General features: G+C 38.7%; 1 protein-coding gene across 1 annotated transcript in view; it reads right to left on the bottom strand.

Moving 5' to 3' along the window:
* The window catches only part of DGKI (diacylglycerol kinase iota), a 552,077-nt gene that overhangs the window by 174,405 nt on the left and 355,780 nt on the right, over positions 1-21,892 (bottom strand). The window contains exon 20 of the mRNA XM_072652615.1: positions 20,329-20,528. Coding sequence (XP_072508716.1) covers positions 20,329-20,528 — 200 coding nt within the window. The remainder of the gene's footprint in view (positions 1-20,328; positions 20,529-21,892) is intronic.

Genomic DNA, 21,892 nt, shown 5'->3' with positions numbered 1-21,892 from the left:
GGTACATAGCGTTTACATTTAATAATTTAATTCAGAAACTACAAGTTATGTAAGCCATCAGGAGAAAGATTTCCAAATACAAAAGGGAAGGATATGCAAATAATGCAAGACTATTCTGCACCCACTAAATATGGGAGGAAGGCATGGAATAATGTGTTCTGAACAGCAGCAGGGCTCTGGATATAGTCCAGGGTGGCCTGTCATGCCAAATTTAGTGGAACCATACAGGACAAAAGATGGATATTTAATTATAAAGGAGAGATTGAAACATTTTTAGCAAGAAAAACAGAGATGAAAAGATTATTTGCCTTTGAAACACCCCAAACAACAGAAATGTAGGAAGAATGAATAAGGCAGCAGGTGATGATAACAACAGAGTAACACAAGAGAGACCAGTAAGAGACTTGTTTTAAAGGTACACAAGAAGACAGGAGTGAAGGGAGAAATCTGGTAGAGGAAAAGTGAAGAGGTGGGCAAGAAGTATTAGGAACAGAATTTGGTAACACCTTCCCAACAAGTGAATGTTTCCTTAGCAGGATTATATTGCAACATGGGAAGGAACATAAAACACAGCTGGAGGAGAATAGTAGGTTAGAGATGAGTGAGTGGGGGGGGGGTCAAATTCTGGGCTAAAATGAAGGGAAGGTGACCTCTGTGGTCTCAGAAAGAGAAGCACCCACAGGGTCGTGGGTGAGGAGGAGAGGAGAAACATTGAAATGGAGCAACGTCTTGATATGGAGTTTCAGGAGTTCCACTGATGAATTTTGCTATGAGTGATGAGCACCTTATACTGGAGGAGGCCTCTGAGATTTCCTACTTGAAAGTCTACTTGTCCTGGAGGGTGCAGTTACAACACCCTGGGGCAGTTGGCACCTGAAGGAGTAGTTCAACACAGACATAGGAAAGAGATTTCCAGGTCAAAAAGGTCCACAAGATAGAGTAAAATTCTTAGTACTGAAATGGAAGAGGACTCAGAAGTCATCTATCTCTTTAGGAATTATTAATCTGGGGTCTGTGAACTTATTTTTAAAAGACAGACAGATACCTGTACTTCAGTGTAATTGGTTTCCTTCATAATCTTATGTATTTTATTTTATGCATTTAAAAACATTCTTTAAAAATTCATATTGTTCTGAAAAACAAAAAATATAGGTTATAGCTTATAATTATATAGTACCAGGTTGAATAATCAGGGATGTAGTAGGGAAGGGGCCCTCCCATGGAGTAGTGCTAGATGGTACCGTGTTTGGAGTGCTAGGTCTGGAGTCAGGAAGACCTGAGTTCAAATTTGGCCTCAGACACTTGCTAACCATGTGACTCTGGGCACAGGGGCTGTTTGCCTCAGTTTCTTCATTTGTAAAATGTAGAAAATAATAGCATCTATTTTCCAGGGTTGAATGTGAGGATCGAATGAGATAATAACTGTAAAGTGCTGAGCACAGGGCCTGGCACAGAGTCAGTACTATATAAACGTTGTTGCAGTTGCTTCTATTGTAAATTGGCCATACAAGGAAGTGGCAGAAAGTGCCTACAAGGGACAGCTTAGAATGGATCCCTTGGAAGCTCTGATAGCACAAAGAATACAGAGAAAAGAGACAGACCAGATAATGACAGGACTCATGAATCAGAAAATGAAAGTCTAGGGCAAACAGAAGGAGATAAGTAATGAAGACTGTGAGACAAATCCTTTTTGAAAGGGGTGCAAAAAATGAAATCTAAAAACTAAAGAAGGAGAGAAGGGAAAATAGCAAATGAGAAGACAGATTAGAAATGAGAGGATGAGAGGTATTGGGAATAAGGCCACTTTCAAAAAAAGATGAAAGTCACGAAAGGGACATAACACTGTGTTTACAGCAGAAAAGCTTCTGCACAGACAACATTAATGCACCCAGGACAAGAAGGGAAGTGGGGAAATGTGCAAAAAATATCAAATTCCTCTGATAAAGTCTTGGCATCCAAGATATATGAGTAATATATGTATTATAATATATAATAATATTATATGTGTAATATATTATATAAGTACACATGTATATGTGCATATGTGTATTTATATTATATGTAATGAATATGTATATATGTATAGCTAACAGCTATTTTCCAATAAGGATACAAATAAACAGTTCTCTAAAGAACTGCAAAGTATTCACAACCATGTGGAAAAAATGCTCCAAATCACTAACAATAAGAGAAATTGAAATCAGAACAACCCAGAGGTTCCACCTTACACCATGCCAATTGGCAAAGATGACAAAAATACAAAAAAAATATAAAACACTAAAAAAATACTCAATGTTGAAGGGGTTGGGGAAGCATAGGCATACTAACGCATTGTTAGTGGAGTTGCAAAATGATACGATGACTTTGGAAAGCAGTTTGGAATTATGTAAATAAAATGTCTATATCCTTCGAATCAGAAAGTTCATTACTGAGTTTATACCCCAAGGGAGAAAATATATTCCAAAATATTCACTGCACTGCTTTTTGTGAGAGCTAATAATTGGGAACAAATTAGATGCACATCAATTTGGGAATGGCTAAAGAAACTGTAATACATGAATATAACAGAATACTACTATGATGTTAGAAATGTTTTATGTGATGAATACATAAGAAACATGGAAAGATCTATATGAATTAAAGCAGAATGAAGGAAGCAGAACCAAGAAAACAATAGATAACATAATAACCACAACAATGTAAATTAAAAATAAAACAATGACAGATGGTACAACACATTAGACAATATTTTAATTTTATGCCTGGCACCTAAAGGCATTTCCAAAAAAGAAAATCATTTCAAAAGTGTAACAAAGACATAGAGACCATTTGGAACTGGAAATTTGAAAGCAAGATTCACCAACCAAAACACTGGCCAAAATGTATAAAGAAAGAATGAGCTGAAAAAGAATATAATTTGCAGGAATTATAATGGAAAACCAAATGGGATCTCAATTAAGAAGAAAGAAGGGATGAATGAACCCTCAGGTACATTGCTCTGGCCTGCCATAATAAATGTTCTGTTGGGGCTGATGGCATTTCTAAGAAACAGTAACTACAAAGAAAAGGGTTGAGTCATTTGTTTTTTATCAAGAAAATGGAAATCAAATTTATTTTTTCTACAGGTGTCTATGAAACAGTTGCACAAGTGTGTTTAACTTTTCTCTTAATGGTATAGTTCACAATATGAATTGTTAATGTTTTAAAGGTCTGGGGAATGAATGAGTGAAACACTGCCTGTGAGATCCCTTCTAAAGGGCCTTATCCATTGGAGGGAAGTGTTATTTTGGCTTGCTCGGTTGCAGGGTCACAGGTCTTACCTAAGCCTCAGACACTCGGTTGCTTGCCAAGGTCTGGAAGAGTCAGTAACGAGGAACATTTGGCTCTGGGGAAGTTAGGGTATGAGTTCTATCCTGTTAATCACCCAACAGCTGGTGGAAGTCAGACTCTCTTGCAAGGAGCACAGCTGTGTTCCTTCTATCCTGTATTCCTCATTAGTTATCTGGGGGGAAAAGATAACCAGAGTGCTCTGGATCTCACTCTCCGACATGGCTCAGCCCAGCCGATGCAGACTGCTGGAGAAAAACTTTTTATCATCCCTGCCCTAATTCTCATCCCAATTAATAAAGGATTTCATGAACTGTTCTTCAAGTTCTTTTGTCTATGTAGGGAGAACTGTCAAAATCCAGACAAATTTCTTTGACAGATCCTTCAAGCTGCAGCCTACAATCACATCATACCAATGAATAATTCTATTAAAGAGATTTGTCTAAAAAAAATTAATAAGTGTATGCAAGTGGGGGAAAATGCTTCTTCAGGGCATGTTTGCAGTGGCAGATTAATGAATTACCTGTCTCCTGGAGAAGAAAGGAACAAGACACACACACACACACCTAATTATATGCTTTGGTGTTAGAAATACTATGAGGAAAACAGTAAGGGAGCAAAAGAAATTAACCCTACTGTTGAAACTGGAGCAGCAGAGTTTGGAAATTACATCCAAATATATTGTCATTTTTGGGGGGGAAGAGGGGAATAAGAGAGGTGATTAATATAATTGATTTGTTCCTGACCTCACAATTGTCACATGAAAATAGATCAGTTAAGTCCAAGCTACTAAATAAGTTTAGTCAAGAGAGATTTGTTTCATTACCATACTACCCCAAATCTATTGCAATACAGCTGCTGATCCTACCACTCACACCAAGACCTCTCTCCCCAGGGTCAACAATGATCTCTTCAGGAGCTTCTGGCATTGTTGACCACATTGTCTTTTTTGGATATTCTTGCCTCCCTCAGCCTTCGTGACCCTGCTTTCATCAACCACTACAACTGCAATGATTATTTCTAGGCAGATGAGTTCCACATCTATATATCAAGCTCTTGACTTTCTCCTGACCTGCAGTTCAGTATCTTTAATTAGATACCTCCACCTATATACCCCATGGGCAACTCAAAGTCAACATTTCCAAAATATAACTAATTCCCTCTCCACCCTCCCCTCTACCAGTTCCTTCTTCCAGTCATACAGATTCACAGTCTTGGAGTAGTGGATGTCCCACTTTTCACATCCCCTCCTCTCCTCCCTAGCCCAGATTCAATTATCTGATGGATCCTGTCATTTCTAACTCCACAATATCTCCACCTTCTTTCTCCTCATCAGTCAAGTGGCCGCTGGCCAACATCAGACCCATCACATCTCTCTTAGACAATTGCAAAAGCCTCTAACTTGATCTCCCTGCTTCCAGACTCTCTCCAATCCATCCCTCACACTGCAGTCGTAAAAATCCCTTTTCCATCCTTCTCAGGAACTTCCTGCCAGCTTTCTGCTGATAAAATACCATCTCTTCAGTTAGGCATTTAGAGTCCCTCACAGTGTGGCCCCCACCCACCTTTCCAAACTTACTTCATGTTCCTATCCTTCGCATTTTCTATGTCTAACATAATGGGGCTCCTTACTATTCTGTTTCTTATTTCTTTGCCTTTGACATTCTTTCCTTACCTCCTACCTACCCATATTGCTTCCTTCAAAACTGCCTTCATGTTCCACTTCTTTCCCTGAGAGGAACTTGGTTTTTTTTCATCCCCTGCCTAGCACAGGTAAGTAAATGTAGACTGAACTGAACATTTTAAATGGAGATGTTGTTCTTTTATTCAATGATGTCCAACTCTTCATGATCCCAGACAATAAATAGCATACCAATGCTGACCAATGCTGTTTCTTGGCAAAGATACTGGAGTTGTTTGCATTTCCTTCTCCAGTGAATAAAAGCAAACAGAGGTTAAGTGCCCAGGTTTACACAGTTAGTAAGTGTCTAAGGCTGGATTTGAACTTAGGTTTCCTGACTCCAGGTCTAGTGCTCTATCCACTTAGGCATCTAGAAATTTATGGAGGCCTTTATAATTTTCACTGCATTGGATCCTCACAGTAACCTATGAGATAGGTGGATCACGTATGAGGATAACCCATTTTTTCAGATAAGGAAGTTACAAGTCAAAAAGATTCAACAAGGAACTCAAGAACATAAAACTAATAGATGGTGCCAAAGGGAATCCAGAGATCTTTGCACACATGACCTAACCTCCCCACTTGGCAAACCTGGATTACCAGACTTAAGACTGCCTCACTCCCTAAGCGGAGGTCAGTCCAAGCCCCAGAACATCATAGCGAAAAGTGTGGGCCTACAGCAATGCCACTCCAGATGCTAGTCTCATGCCAGGCAAATATTTAGTGTGGGGCTTTAAACCTACACCATTCTTTTTGTAAATTCGGTACTGTGAGGATGTGTCGTCTAGATTAATTTTATCCTAGCTAAATAAGATTTCCCTTTTATTCTTTCTAAAATGTTCTCCCTTTTCATCTCATTTCATTTGAGCATTACAGGATATTGTGACAGACCAGGAGGGCCCAATTGTACCTGGATAATTAAATTAAGAACGGAGTATATATGAAAGGAACATTGCAGTCTGCTACCCCCACAGTAAAGTAAACACAAAATAGATGACTTACACCAGAGAAGCTTCCAAACTGAACCTCATCATTTCTTTATTATGAAAACACTCTTCTTTTCTCACAAGATCTATTGCTGCATTTTAATTCAATATTTGCTGTAGCTCAAACTCTACTGCCTTGCATTTCTTCTTACTATAACAATCATAATAAAAACTGTCACTTGTACAACACTTTTAGGTTTGCAAAGTGCTTTAGAAATGTCATAGCATTTTGTCCTCACGACTCTGGGAAATAAATGGTGTTGTTATTATTCCCATTTTACAGAGAAGGAAACTGAGGAAGACATAAGCTAACTGATTTGCCCAGGGTCACACAGCTAGTAAATATCTGAGACCAAATATGAGCTCTGGTCATCCTGACTCTAGATACAGTATTCTGTCCACTAGACTATCTAGCTGCCTCTCCGTATATCAGGCAATTCGTAAATGCTAGTTGCCTGACTAGCAGCTGGTTGGTACAGTAGATAGAGCCCTGGACCTGGAGTCAGGAAGACTCCTTTGCCTGCCTTCCTATCAAGACACTTACTAGCTGTGTAAACTTAGGCAAGTCACTTAACCCTGTTTGCCTCAGTTTTCTCATCTGTAAAATGAGCTGGAGAAGGAAATGGCAAATCACTCCAGTATCTCTGCCAAGAAAATCCCAAATGGGGTCAGGAAGAGTTGGACATGACAAAAACTGAAGTTGACCGACTAATATCACAAAAATTGGTTGATCTTCAGTTTCTCATCTGTAAAATGGGGAAAATAACTCTTATCCTAGAAATGTCAAATAACTATTTTAGGGTCACATAATAAAGAAATGAAAGATCCCATATTAAAACAAAGATTTGTTTGACTCCAACCCCAATTCTTTTTCATAATGACACAGCTGAATATTGCCCCACATCTAGCCTCCTCCCATTTTTAAATCCTTTTCCACCTACATGACCTACTTCTGATGAACATGAACATGTCCATAATTTCTCCCTATGCCTTTGTCTGATTCTGGAAGTGCTATTTTCATTTTAGAGCTTTGAAAAGTTTTTTGTACCCCCCCCCCTTACTTCTTATACTCTGATTTTTCTATCTTCCCTATCTTCCTTATGGGACTATATACCCACTGAAGGTAGGAGCTATATCATATATATATATATATATATATATATATTTGCGTACCCAGTACTGGCTCAGTCAATAACTAGCATTTATTAAGTATTTACTAAGTTCCAGGCACTGTGCTAAGTGCTAGAGATAGGAAGAAAAAACAAAATCACAACACTGCACACATGGGACTTAATCCATATTTGTTGAATTGCTTGTGCAGGTGGAAGAGAAAAAAACTGGGAATTTATATTCCCTATAAAAATTGACAGCCAAGGAGTTCTGAGTGCTGAGCAATGTATCTGTTCCCTATACCTTGACTATTTGTCTTTAAAGAAGGGGCAAGGGGCAGCTAAGTGATGAAGACCCTGGAGTCAGGAGGACTTGAGTTCAAATCCGTCCTCAGACATTTAATTAGCTAATCACATATCCCCGACTGCCTCCAAAAAAATAGAGAAGAATCAAAAGTTTAAGGCAAAATGCAAAAGTAATTTCCATGCTTCTTCGGTAAGCACTAGGCGAGGGGTCAGGAGGCTGAATTCTTGTCCCAGCTCTACCACTAACAATCTGTGTAGGTAAGATTCAGTTTGTGTGGATCCTATTAGTGTCTATGGCTTCATCATTTTCTTTTTTTTTAAACACTGAGGGAATTGGGATGGCTGAACTATAGTACTCCTTTTATTTCAAGACAGTTTATACAAATAAGATTATTTTCTTAATCTCTCTGGACCTGTGTTTCTTCTTCTGTGAAAAGAGATTTATGGACAGAGTGACGTCCAAGATTCTTTCAGATCTAACATTCTCTGAGAATATTTATTTAGTACAGATTCATGATTTCTTGGAAGGAAAATTATCTTTGCCTGTAAAGATCAGCAACTTGAAAATTTTATAGTGTTAGTTGCATGGGGCACAAAAAAGGTTAAGTTACTTGACCATGGTCAAATGGCTGATATGGATCAAAAACTGGAATTGAAGCTAGGTCTTCCAAAGTCAAAGGCCAGTTATCTAGCCACCATCCTAGCCTGTGTCTTTATTATATAGAAAAAAATTCCTGAGTTGAAAACAGAGCAAAAAGGAAAAAATGAAGAAGCAATTCCAGTTTTCCTGAGTAGAAAAAAAGTATTCTTGTTATGTTTAATTCTTGGAGTATTTTAATAGCACTTTATGCCATTTTATGTTTTCATATTCATTGACGTCAATCCTTCCAAAGACACAAAATTTCCTCTGCATAGCCGGATACTCCCTCCACTGTGTACCAATACAAACAGCAACTCTTTAATGCCTGATTAAACAAATTTCTGTGATTGAACTGGTGAAAAGCCTCAACAAATCTAGCTTGGTTGGCCCTTGGATAAATAGATTTAGAATATTCCTTTGGTGGTCTCATTCTTCAAACTCCTCTAGATTGGTGTAGGATCTTACAGATGTTGTTCTCCATTTGAACAGACAACATGAACCCAAGGTCATCTCCATGGCATCAAAGGAGGACTGAAGTGAAGGTTCATATCAACCACGGTACAGTGGAAAGAGCACTGACTCCAATGGCTAAGGGAGCTGAGTTCAAGTCCTGACTCTGGTGCTTAGGTACCTGAGTGACCTTAGGTAAGTCATTTAACTTCCCTTAGTTTCCTTATTGTGAAATGAAGGGGAGAAACTAGATGGTCTCTGAAGATCAGCTCCAGGCCTGGGATCCGATGACCTATTATCAAATTCATCTGTTTTCACTAAAAGTAATGCTATAAACCAAGATAAACCAACTATCAAGCTAAGACAGAACAGTATAACTATTGCATCATTAAGAAGTTCTACTCCAAGTAAAGCAGTTAGGTGCCATAGTGGATCTTCTGTTCAAATCCAGACTCAGACACAAATTACCTAAACACTTAACCCAGTCTTGCTTCTTATTTACTTTATTCATTTTTATAATATTTTAAAAATCTGAATTCCTTACTAATTACCCAATCAGCTAACCTCTCCAGAGTTGTTGGGAAGATCAAAAGGGATGAGTCTGTAAAGCACTTTAGCAAAGTGCCCAGCACACAGTAGGTGCTTAATGAATATGTTTCACTTAACAAGTGCTCATTTCTCCCCCAGGTGCTGGATGGGCCTAAGATTATATGACTGGTAAGAGAGACAGATTTGACCCTCAGTTTCTTGAATTAAGCCCAATATTCCTTGCACTATGCCATATTTCTGGCACAAAAGTTAGAAGTAAATAATCACCCTATTGTCATAGTAATCTCTTGATATATGGAACATATGATACCTGAAATTGTTTCTCAGCCTACACAGATATGATTAATCTTTTAAAATAACAATTTTAGAAGACTGTTTGAGACACCATTTTATGTCAAAGGTAGGACACTTATTTTGTTTTATGTAACTGCATATATCATATTACATAATTTTATAATAATATAAAAATATGAAATTTTGAAATTATGAAAAATAGAAAATATTGAGTTTCATATTGCTCCTGAGAGAATAAAGTAATAAGAAAAGCTGGAAGAGACATAAATGCAAGCGCACCCACCTCTGAGAAAACTCATTACAGGTTAAATCTTAACGCCATCCCAAGGGACTTTATGAATTCTTTAGTTGAATAAAATTTTTTTTTAAAGAAATATTATCCCCATTAGCTGGGAATGTGATGCAGAGGATTTATTAGTAACGATTTTTGAATACTAAAGCCTCTTACATTTGGAACACTAACTCTAAAGCTTAAATTCAAGTCATCTTTCATTTTCAAAGTTACTTACAAAAAGATATGAGGGGGAAGTAGGGAGTTGGGAATAATCCATGGTATCTCAAAAGTCTTAGTGCAGTTTTAAGCTTTAATCACTTAAAACTGCCCTAAGAACTTTGGGACACCCTGTGTGCATATATGGGTCTACAACCTTGAGAGCCACAGGAATCAAGGCTCTCGCCCACTCCTCAGCAGTCGTTAGCACCTCCCTAAAGAGGCTTTAGGGTCATTGATATGACCTTGTTGCCAGCTTCTAGGGTCACAATGGGAGTTGAAAGGAATTTAATCACCCTAGTCTATATATCAAGCCAACCAATGGCGAATTCCTGCTTGGATTGGGAGCAGAGGAATGACAGGAGTGTCTGATGAAAAAAAAAATCTTGACCTGAAGACCTCTTTTTTGTAGCAGCTGCAACAATTCAGAAGTGAATTGTGTTTTGGCCAGACAGTCTTACAAAGGCTGACAACTTCCCTTCCAAAGCCCCAGTCACTGAAGACAACTCCAGAAGATGGGAGCTGCTCAGGAAAAGGGGAAGCCCCATTGTCAGGTGATAGCAGTCCAGCACCAGCCAGCTGTGACGTCAGAGGCAGAGAGGAATAGCAGCTAGGGAGGTGGAATGGATCTGTAATAAAGCCCAGCTGGGAGATGGAGCCGTGAGAGCTCTTGTGACCACTGTGCCTCCCCAGGACCATGCACTATTCTAAGAAGCTTCCTGTTCCTACCAGGGATGAGGGACTCTTTGGGAGATTATTCCCCCTTTAAGGATGGCAGGCTTTTCTCCTTATATTTTTTCCTCTTTTTCCTAATTAAAAGATTTTGTATTTAATGTATGGTTCTTGATCTGCTGGTGAAGATTGCACTAAATGTGAGCTTGAGCCCTGTTTCTATAACCTTTATCGACCAAAACACCCCACGCTGAACTTGGAGGGACGAGGGATCCCAGCTGCTTCTTTGTAACTTCCGCACTTTGCTACCTTCTCCACTGAAATGCTTCAGTCAATGCTTCAGCAGCTTGGGCTGCTACTTCCCTGTGGAGTGTCCTCATCTTCACTTTACTTAACTGGGTTTCAGAGTTACTTAACTAATATGCTTTGATATTCTATATCATGTAAACAGAAGTAAACAGAAAGTGCCATTCTTCTACTGAGTTTTAAGTTTTCTGACCCTAAAGTTGCCCAGACCTAACCTGCTTTACTGACCAATCAAACAAATGAACAAAATCATGTTCATTTATTAGCAACGAAGAGGGGTAAAAAATCCTCCATCTTACTGGAAAAAGGAATAGAAAGCCCCTTTAAGGAAGTGACCCCCAAACCACAGCCAATAGCAGGAATATCAGTAATATGGTCTACAAAGGTGATAAGGAAACTATCCATTCTTTTTCGATGTCAATGGAGATTCTGAACATGATGAGCTCTAGTACTATTTCCTGTAGGGCACCAATCATGTTGGACTTTTCTTACTGATAGAAAGTACCCATGCCCAGATGGAAATTAATATGAACACCTACGTTTGGATGTCACTTTACAGTTTCAAAATGCTTTCATGTATTTTATATCACTCAACCTTTCCAATACGCATATACTAAGTATCATTATTCCCCTTATACATGACAACAACCAAGGCTCAGAGAAATTAAATTATTTACCCAAATTATTTGGACTCCAAAGCTAATGTTCATTCCCTGGAATTCGATTGCTTCTCCCATAATCTCCCATTAGTTTTAGGTTGGGGAATAAGGATAAATAAGCATAGATTTTTTAATCTGGAGATTAATTTGGCATATCATCAAGATGCAGATTTGAAAATTATTTAGCTGAGAAGAAATAGAATTAAGGATACTAGGGAATGCATTCTTGGGCAGCATAGTCGGAAAGAAAAAAAAAAACACAGTCCCCTCTCCTGTTCACATGGTCTTTCCCTTGTGATGCCCTTTCCACTCCTCTCCATTTTCAGAAAGAAAGGAAATAAGCATTTATTTAGCATTTACTATGTGCCAGGTACTGTGCTAATGAAGTACTTTACAAATATGATCCCCTTTGATCCTCACAACAACCCTAGGAAGTAGGTGCCATTATTATCCCCATTTTACAGATGAGGAAACTGAGACAGACAGCAGTTACGTGATATGCCCAGGGTCACACAAGTAATAACTGTCTGAGGTTGGATTTGAGTTCTGGGCTTCCTGAGGCCCATGGTTCTATGCACTGTACCACCTAGCTGCCTCTGCCTTTCCACCAAAGAATAAAGCTACACCATAACCTAAGCAGAACTGAAAGTAAGTGTAAAGGAAGTTTATTGGGTCTATGAGCTTTAAGGGCATATGATCTTCTGACAACGTTGAGGTCTTCATTCCATGAGAAATGAGCCATTCCATGAGAAAGGGCCAATCCAGAGGAGGAATCTTTACCTGGGGGTGATGAACTTGTTTGTTTGCAATATATTGAGATTTTGATATGATTGATATTTGATGTTTTTGATTTATTTCGGTTTTATGTGGTGGGCTTTCTTTGTAATCCTATGTATTTGGTTGTATGCATTTAAAAATATTCTCTTGAAAAGAGATCCGTGGACTTCACCAGACCACCCAAGGGGTTGATGATACACAAAAAGTTAAGAGCTCTTGGTCTAGAGTTATTATTATACACCTTCCCCAAAATGTCCATTCATAACATGAATATTTAAAGAAGAACCCCTCCCTTCCCACCCCCCCAAAAGTATAAATACAACATGAGACTGTTAACTTTGAAAAGAGGAAGCAAGAAGAAATAGGATAGGGTTATTGTAGATCAACCTAAAGCAGAAGAGGAAAAACATTAAATTACATTTCATGGGATCACAAAATCTCAGCAGTCATCTGGTCCAACCAAACCTAAATAGAAATTTCATCTACAAAGTCCCTAACAAGCAATCACCCAGCCCAGTGCCATAACTCGGAAAGGGATGCTGGAGCTTTTCCCCAGAGTGATGGAATTCAGAGTATGGACTTGCTCCCTCCAGTGGCTACACCAAATGCCCAGTCCTCCAGCAGCACAGAATACCAGTGGTCACTCAGGACACAATGGATGTTCTCTGCCCAGAAACAGCACCTCAAGTTAGCTCCTCCCTTTACACCAGGTGCAAAAATCCTTAATTATGACTCCAATACAACCTCTTCTTGAAGACCACCAGTGATTACAAACTTCTTCCTTCCCAAGGTAGCCCCTTCTACTTTGGAATAACACTAATGGTCAGAGAGTTTATCTGAATTTTGAAAGAAATATGTCTCTGCAACTTCCAGCCAGTGCTGACACAGCTGTTCTCTTGAGTTAAAATGAGTTGAACCCCCTTTTATAGGCTAGCCTTTCAAATCCTTGAAGAAAGTTGTCATGTCCCCATAAGTCTTCTATTCTCCAAACATGTTCAGTGCAGCAGCCCTGGAAGGGTGGAAGAAAAATCCAAGGATGCAGGTAGCAGATCATTAGGGAATGGAAGAAAATTTAAAACTAAACAACCTTATACTCACATGGTGAAGGAGCCAGGGGGAGCAGAAACTCTCCTCAGGTCAGTGGTTTGCACCTTATGGATACTAGAGGCAGCAGGGAATGAGCAGCGAAGACAGAGTCAGCACAACAGCGTGGACAGACAAGGAACAAGCCAGGAGAGAGAGAGAAAGACACACAAAATTTAAACAGAAATTAAATGAGTGTCTCACCAAAAGGTGAACAAAAAGAAAATGAAAATAATGCCAAGCATGGAAGGCATCCAAGAAGCAGGTGATAGAGATAAAGCCAGCAAAACAAATGGAAGGGGCTGTCTCCAAGGCCCATGAGCATCTGAGCACTGGGAGAATTAATGGTGATGGGTCAAATGGAAGGGATGGTACCATGAGACCATCCATGCTAGGATGAAGGTGAGGTCTGGGAGAAAAATATGGTTACCACTTCTTCCTCTTAGGGTTTCCAGGACACCAATAGAAGGATAGATACATTATACACTGGTTGGTTTGTCTAGTCAGTACCCCAAATCCCAAGAGAGTCTCTGGGGTTGCAAGGCATGTTCTAGATGAAGGTTGCCTTGGACACAGCCCCCTTAAGTTCCTGGATCATACAAGAGCAGGTAATCTTCCAAGCCCAGCCTACGTAAGAGGCAGTCCATCGATGCTGCAAAAATACTTTAAATGCCCATAGGTCCATACAGAAGTCATTTCCACAATCTCAGAGCAAACACCAAACAAATCTAGGCATTCCCATAATTATATGCCAAATACTTCAAGGGACAGACTATTTTCATATGATAAAAGATAAGGAGATTGCAGGGAATTTGAATGTCATCTGGTCCAACCCCTTCACTTTACAGAAGAGGAATATGATACCCAGCAAAGGTAAGCTACTTTCCTCTTGAATAGAAGTGCTCTGAGAGGAAGGCTTGAGTTCAAATCCTGCCTCTGACACATACAGCTTGTGTGTCCCTGCCCAAGTAACTTAAGATCCCAGGGCTCTGGGATCTCTGAGACTGTTAATTTCAGAGAAGGTACTGAGTTGCATTGGTAGAAAGAGTTTCCTCACCTGGGAGTTCTCTGTACCAATGAAATCACAGTCCCTATCCCCATCCCCATCGCTAATGCACATATTCTAGAAGAAAAAGGAGAAAGAGGAAGAAGAGGAGGAGAAGAAAGAGGGAGAGGAAATGGAGACAGAGAAGAACAAAACAGAGAGAGGAGAAACAGACAAACCCAGAGGGAGGAGAGACATAGAGACAGAGACAGACAGACAGAGACAGAGACACAGAGAGATAGAAAGATCTGGGATATGAGGTCCAAAGTCCAAAGAAAACACCTCTCCTTTCATCACAACTGTTTACTCTATTCTATTCCTAAAAGTCACTTCAGCTTGTCCTAGACAGATAATCCTACCTAATACTACCCTATGTAATATCTACAACTACTAGACTTGATAAGGATCCTAATGGTTTCACCAGTTTATTTGAAATCTCTAATTATCCTGAACAGTAGTTTAGCTACTCCAAAATAGATATCTTGGGGAAAAAAATAACAATTCACATTTATTCAGTGCTTTTAATTTTGCAAAATTCTTTACTATAATCTCATTTGTGCCTCAGAAAAGTCCAGGGAGACAAGAATGACAAGGATTATCATTATTCCCATTTTGCAGTGAAAGAAACTGAATTTAGGTTGAAACTTTAACTGACCAAGGTGAAAATCTTAATTAAGTACAAGATCTGCATTATTTTTGAGTTCAGGAATAACTGATATATTTATGTAGAATTTTTGAAGGTTTGCAACATGCTTTACATGTATTATATTATCTGCTCCTCAAAACGATCATGTGAGGTAGGTGCCAATATTAGTCCCACTTTTATAGAAAAGGAAATTAAAGTTGAGTGACTTGTCCAGGGTCGCAAACCGTTTATGTCTGAGGCAGGATTTAAACCCCTCTCTGGATCCCAGATTCCTCATCTGTAAAATGAGTGAATTGAACTAAATGACCTCTCAGATCCCTTCTAAGGCTAAATCTATAATTCTCTGATCAGGTCTTCCTGGCTCCAAATTTGGTACACCATTCATTACGTCATTCTCTGACCCCAACTCTTATTCTCTATGGGACAGGGAGAAGGGAGTTAAAGGAGAAGGAGATGAAAAGGGAGAAAGGGAGAGAAAGGAATATAAAGAAGGAAAAGGAGAAAGGAAGATGGGGAGGAGGAAGGAGAGAGTTATAGGGAGGAAGAGAAGGAGAAGGAAGGGGAGAAAAGAGGGGAAAACGTATGGGGAGAAAGAAAAATGAGGACTATTGAGAATCTCAATATGTTATGTCCCTGGGCTTTGTGATCTGCCATTCCTACAAGAGGCCAGGTTTAAATCCATTTCACATCTCTCTGTCCTTGGCCATTAGAATAAGGCTGCCTATTCCAACTAACAGCATTTTGTGCACTCAAGGAGGATGGAAACCAGGTGCTCAGTTCAAAGTCCCTATTCACAAACCACGCCACAGGATAATAGAAACAATCAATCTTTGGAAAGAGTAAGTGTGGAAGAAGGAGGAGAAGTCAGCACTTCTTGTTCTCCTTCCTAACGACTGTTCTATGACTGATTACAAGTTGGCTCAAGATTACAAATAGGCTGTTTGTTCTACAAAGAAGACTGAACCCTTATGGCTTCCTATCTCCTTACCAGCTGCTTTTCAGAGAAAGTTCTGTAATCATAACTTATCCAGCCATTATATTAATGGTACAGGAAAGACAACCTGGATAATGTTCTTCTTTCACTTTTGTGTGATAGGTATTTATGATAGCTGGATAAAGAAGAATTCCATGTACTGCAATAATGTGCAGTATGGCACTGCACAGGTATACATGGAAGTAGACAATACACAGTTTACATGCATAGGACTATTCAAAAGTCAGAAAGTAGTTGGCTTATCTCCTTTTCCTCTCCAAGAACACTGAGAGTCATCATCAAGATCCAAAAAGATGTCAAAATGCTGCCACAAGATGCTGAATGTAAGTTATTCTGATTCTTTGATGGACCCATGAGCTCATCAAAGAAGAAATTCCCTCCTTCAGAGTACATCTAAATCTCTCCATGACGTATGGTTTAAAAAATTAACTACTTAAGTACAAACAGAGACGTGGCTTAAAAACATGAAAGAAATCAAAGGGTTATTTAAGCTCAGCACCAGGCAACAATGTGATATCACTGCCCAAAAGGTTAATATTATTTGGAGCTATGATTTTAGGACAAAGCTCATAACAAGAGAGACGACAGACTCCATACGATCTATGTTGGACAAGCTATATGTGAAATGTTGTACATACTTTTAGGCACCACATTTTAAGGATGTTGACAAACTGGTGCATGTTTAGGAGAGGGTCAAAATGTTAGAGGGATTCAGAATCATACCATGTGAGGATAATTAAAGGGTGGAAGGGCATTTCAGGGAGGTAAAAAGAATATATTGGTCAACTGCATTGCCATGTTCCAATACTGGAAGAACTGTCTTCTAAAAGAAAGAAGAGGCTTTCTCTATGGATCCAGAGGGCTAATCTCAGCTTAATGGCTGAAAGTTCTACAGAGGCAGGTTTTGGAAGTTTAAGGAAGAGTCTTCTAACAAAGCCATCCAAAAATTGGATGGAACATTTTTTGAGGCAGTGACTTTTTTATCACTAGAAGTACTCAAGCAAGAGGTTTATATACAAGATACTCAACTAAATGTCTTCTAATCCACGATGTTATGATTCAGTAATCCTTTTTTGTTGTCATTAACTTTCCTCAGCAGCCTCAGGTTTAGTATGGTACTTCTTTGTGTCTTCAGAATGACATTCTCAAACTCTTACCATTGCTACTGGATGACTTCCACTGATGAATTTCAGTCCATGAAATCCTATCATTCTTCTGAAATCTGCTATGTCTAAAACTAAGGTGAACATAAAACTATGCCTGGCTTTCCTTTTCTTTGATACAAAGAGGGAGTCATTTCTTCTCCTGACCTTCCCCCCTCCCCAAATCCACCTAGTACTCATCTTTTTCATGCTAGGAAATAATTTGTGTGTTGGTAAGAATGAGATTTAGAAGAGAATTCCCCATGAGGTTCCTCCACCTTATCAAAGATGAAATTATCTTTAAAGCAAGTTTTTAAAAAATAGCTTCTTGCCTTATGGCTCCAGTTGATATCTAGATAACTGAACTCTCCCCTCACTACTATATCACACCTTGGTCCTCAGCTTCTGACGTATTTCTCAATATATTTTGTGATATATTTCTCATTTATTTTGCCCATGCAGCCCATCATTATATTCCAATGAAAAAAATTGTGTCTGCTTCTGCTCCCATGGATCTTCATCCAGATTTCTCCACCATGTTTCTCTCTTCTGGTTTCTGGATTTCCTCATAGGAGCATATCTTCTTGAATATATCTTCATAATATACAATGCTAATAAATGTTTGTTGGATTATTGAATTGAATTCGAGAGCTACTCTGAGAGGGATTTGACTCAAAAATAAGAATTTAAAGTGAGTTAGACAAAAGAATTCTAATTAGCTGGTGGATAAAACCAGGGGTAGATTAAGCAGTGAGTGATAACAGTAAAATATATGGCATCTTTTAAAGATAGTCTTTAGTAATAATGTCTGTTTAGTTATTTTAGTAAAGAATTTTATTCCATTTAACTTTTGAAATGGAAATCATATTATAAACGCCAACTGGCTATGATATAAAACTATTTTTCCAATCATCTGGCTAGAATGGAAAAAGCACTATGAAATGTTAGCAGGTTACTCTAACTTCAGATCCAGTTCCTTTGAATTCAGTTTTATGAGTGCAAAATTTGCAAACTTAGCAGAAATTCTTAATCTTTTTTTGTCATGGACACCTTTGGCTGTCTAGTGACTCCCTTCTCAAAATAATGTATTTTAAATGATTAAAGGCAATGCCATATTTCAGGTAGAGGTTAGTAAAAGTGAAGTAATTTTTCCACCCAACTTAAGAGCCCCTGAAATATAACTATATTCCCCTAGGAATTTCATGAATCCCATGATAAGAACTACCCTAAGATTACAGCAACGTCACATTTACTATCAGTGGGAACAAAGGACAGTTTATTAATTTCCTGTTCCTGGTAATGGTTTATATAGTTAAAAAAAAAAACTGGAGGAGAAGAAGGACTAGGGATGGGAAAGCACACCAGGTTTAATCAGAGAATCTAAGTTTAAATCTTAGCTCTTCTACCTGGCACTTGTGTTTGACTTTGGCAAAGTTACTTGACTTTACTAGATATGTCAGGCCCTTGTTCTATAAACTGAATATGTTGATATTAAAATCCCTTATACCTTTACCCCTAGCGATTCTTTTTTCCTGTGAACTCTCCAATCCAATCCAATTCAACGATCATTTATTAGGTGCCTACCATGTGCAAAGCACTGTGCTAGAGTTCTGGGGATACAAAGACAAAACAAAAAACAACATCACAATATTGAGTATTAGATACTGCAAATTCTATCTCAGAAAATGGGCAGTCTATGCTGGTTATTTAGAAAGGGTTTCTTGTTGTAAAAGTTACTAATTTGTGAGGTAGGCAGTGATCCTTCTACCTAGAAGTCTTTCTTTCCCTAACGAATAGCATTGTATTTCATTCTTGTGCTCAGTTGTCTGTCATATACATAAGATCCCCCACTGGGAATATTTATTCCCATATTGTTCTGGAACCAGTCATTGCTTCTCCCAACTGATAATGCCGGGGAGAAGTGAGCACTAGATGTGATTTCAGAATAGAAGGGGGAAGTAATTGGAACTAAGTGTTTGTATCTCCCATAACAGAATCACAAAGGCAGAAAGAATGCTAAATAACCTCTCCAAACAGGACCATCTTACATGAGATGAGTGCCAGGGAATTTAGCAGGAATTCTGAGAAGAGAGGAAACAGAAGTTAAGAGAGACCCCTCCCCCCACCTCATTTTCAGAAGTACCGACAGAGGATGCACATTTATTTCCATTCCAAGAATACTCAGTTCTAACAATGAACTTAGCCTAACAGTGTAAAAAAAAAATGTGCCTTGACAGAGAGATGGGTTAAATGGATCTCTTTGAATGTTGGCTTTGACTTCAATTTCAGAATTCTTCAGGATGACATTAAGATAGGTGCACTCACAGAGATATTCTAGGCTAGGAGAGAAATGCCTTTATGTAAACTCAAAGCAAGCAGATTATTTTTTTTGCTAAGGCACTGATGACTATCATTAAGATAAAATGTTAGCTGGAACGAGCACCACATTATTAGCCACAAAACTTTATTTCAATTCTTTTTCCTCCTTCAGATTAGCAATTCAGTCAACTGGCATAGCCTCAAGGTTACTAAATACATGGAGGACAAGTTTTGTTACAGGGTATAAGGGGTCAGCAATTGTTTCAAATGTGAGACAACATCATCCAGGGAAAGCCTTGATGGGTCATAAAATTGGGAAGCATGAGGAAACTGTATACCTAGAAAGGGTGGGGGTAGGGTGGGGGGAACATAGTGAAAGACGGGAGAAGATTGTACAAAATAGACAATGAACTTTTTTTACTTCGTGATTTTGCCTAGGATCAGTTCTGGATAAGACTACCTCTCTCTAAATAATCTAAAACTAATCAAAACAAAGGGCATCTCTTTGGTGAGATGGGTAGAGATTCATCTAGACTGTTCCCTTAAGGATGAATAATTTGAAATTACTCTGCCCCCAAACCAAACACACTTGAACACCAAGCAAAAACACCTATCATGCATGAGATAGTACTTTGTACAAAAAAAGAGGTACAGGACTCTACACAATAAAACACAAAGACAATGCATTTTCCCATAAGCTGGAAAGCAAGGAACCCCTGGGGCACCTGAGGTTTTCTTTTCTTCTTATACATACACAGACGAGGAGGCCACCAGTCAGTCCATGCACATGCTATAAATTTTCCTTTCTCTAAGCTGTCTCACAGAAATAATTTAAAACAAGATTATGACTCACTCATTAAGTAAAGGCATGGACGTTCTCCTCTTGCTCTTCTGCACCATGTTGGCCTGATTTCTCAGGGATATCCGAATCAGAGCAGGAGCCAACTTACAGGGCTCTCCATCCACTTGCATGGGGATGGATTTGTACGTTAGGAGCATTACCTCCCGGCACTGATGCAGTCTCTCTCCATGGCCTCCAACTTGCAGGGCAGCCTACAGAAAGAAAAGAACGAAAGGAGGGTGGAAATGCCTTCCATGTTTTATCAGTCACTCAAAACAGCTGGAATCTCAAAGTCCATTATTTAACCAACAACTTTCTGACAAAACATGTTTGAATTAGGTGTCCCCAGTATAAGTACACCAATTTTATAAATGAACTGTGTTCTTAGGTCATGTACTTACTAGCCATGAGACCTTAAAATATTAACTTATCTTTTCTGGGTTTCAGCTTCCTCATCTGTAAAAAGAAGGCTACATAAACTCTGACTTTCTACAACTCTAGGTTAAAACAAATCTGCCAATTCACAAATATATTTGTAGGATTGCATATAATCTCTCCTGTCCACTTTTTACTCCATCCTATTTCTAATCACATACCACTGGGCTAAATTTGAACAAGAACCTGACCATCAATACAAATTCCCATCAAAAATCATGGAAAGAAAATGTAGACGAAATCAAAGAAACGATGCAAATGACATAAATCCTGTTCTAAATTTTTTTTATCTAAATGATAAAATTTTAACTCTCAAAAATCCACCAGATGATCATAAATGGCCAGTTTTTAACCACTGACTACCCCTTTGCTTTTCCCTTGGATGTAGACCCATGCTGTTTACCCCTCGCCAGTTCATTGGTGAGTACTGCTGGAGTGACAATGTCAAAACCAGCCTATGCCAAAAATAATCAGGAAAGGAAAGCTATTGCATGGACATGGATATCACCCGGTACACTGGAAAACAAATTTAGTAAAAATAACCTCAACAGTAGGAGACAGTATTCCGGTTAAATGAGGGGTTTATTTTAAAGACTTTTATTTTCTAAACTATCTTTTTAAAAAATCCATGGCTCTACATTCCTCCCTGAGTCATCACAATTTAGTGAATACAATGAAGACTTTCCTGGGTGACAGTGGATACTGAAACAGCAATATAGTAGAGAAAAGCAAGATAGCAATATCTATGGCATTAGCCCATGAGTGTGATCATCCTCCTGCCTTCACTTTCTAGTATGAGACAGAGCTTAGAGAGAGAACTCAAAGCCTGTGCATGGTCTGGGGGCTTTATACATATATGTAGGTATGGAAATAGCTATATGTTATGCTAATATTAGAAGCACCACTTATTATTTTACAGTACCTTCAGATGCATGAGGTTGTCCCGGGCTTGTACTGAACCCAAGGAACATCTGGAAAAGATTATTGTCTGTGTGTGCCTCTATAAAAATAAATCCCTGATATCAGCTTGTTTTCTTTTTACACTCCTTTTACTCCTATAAATTGAGTGCCAGAAGAATAATCTGATTAACTGGGGTTTTGACTATATGAGTTGCACTTTTCCATCAATTAGAATTGTCCT

This window comes from Notamacropus eugenii, chromosome 3 (genome assembly GCF_028372415.1).
Source record: "Notamacropus eugenii isolate mMacEug1 chromosome 3, mMacEug1.pri_v2, whole genome shotgun sequence".
In the NCBI taxonomy this organism is placed as follows: domain Eukaryota; kingdom Metazoa; phylum Chordata; class Mammalia; order Diprotodontia; family Macropodidae; genus Notamacropus; species Notamacropus eugenii.
This window is presented reverse-complemented; position numbering and strand designations above follow the sequence as displayed.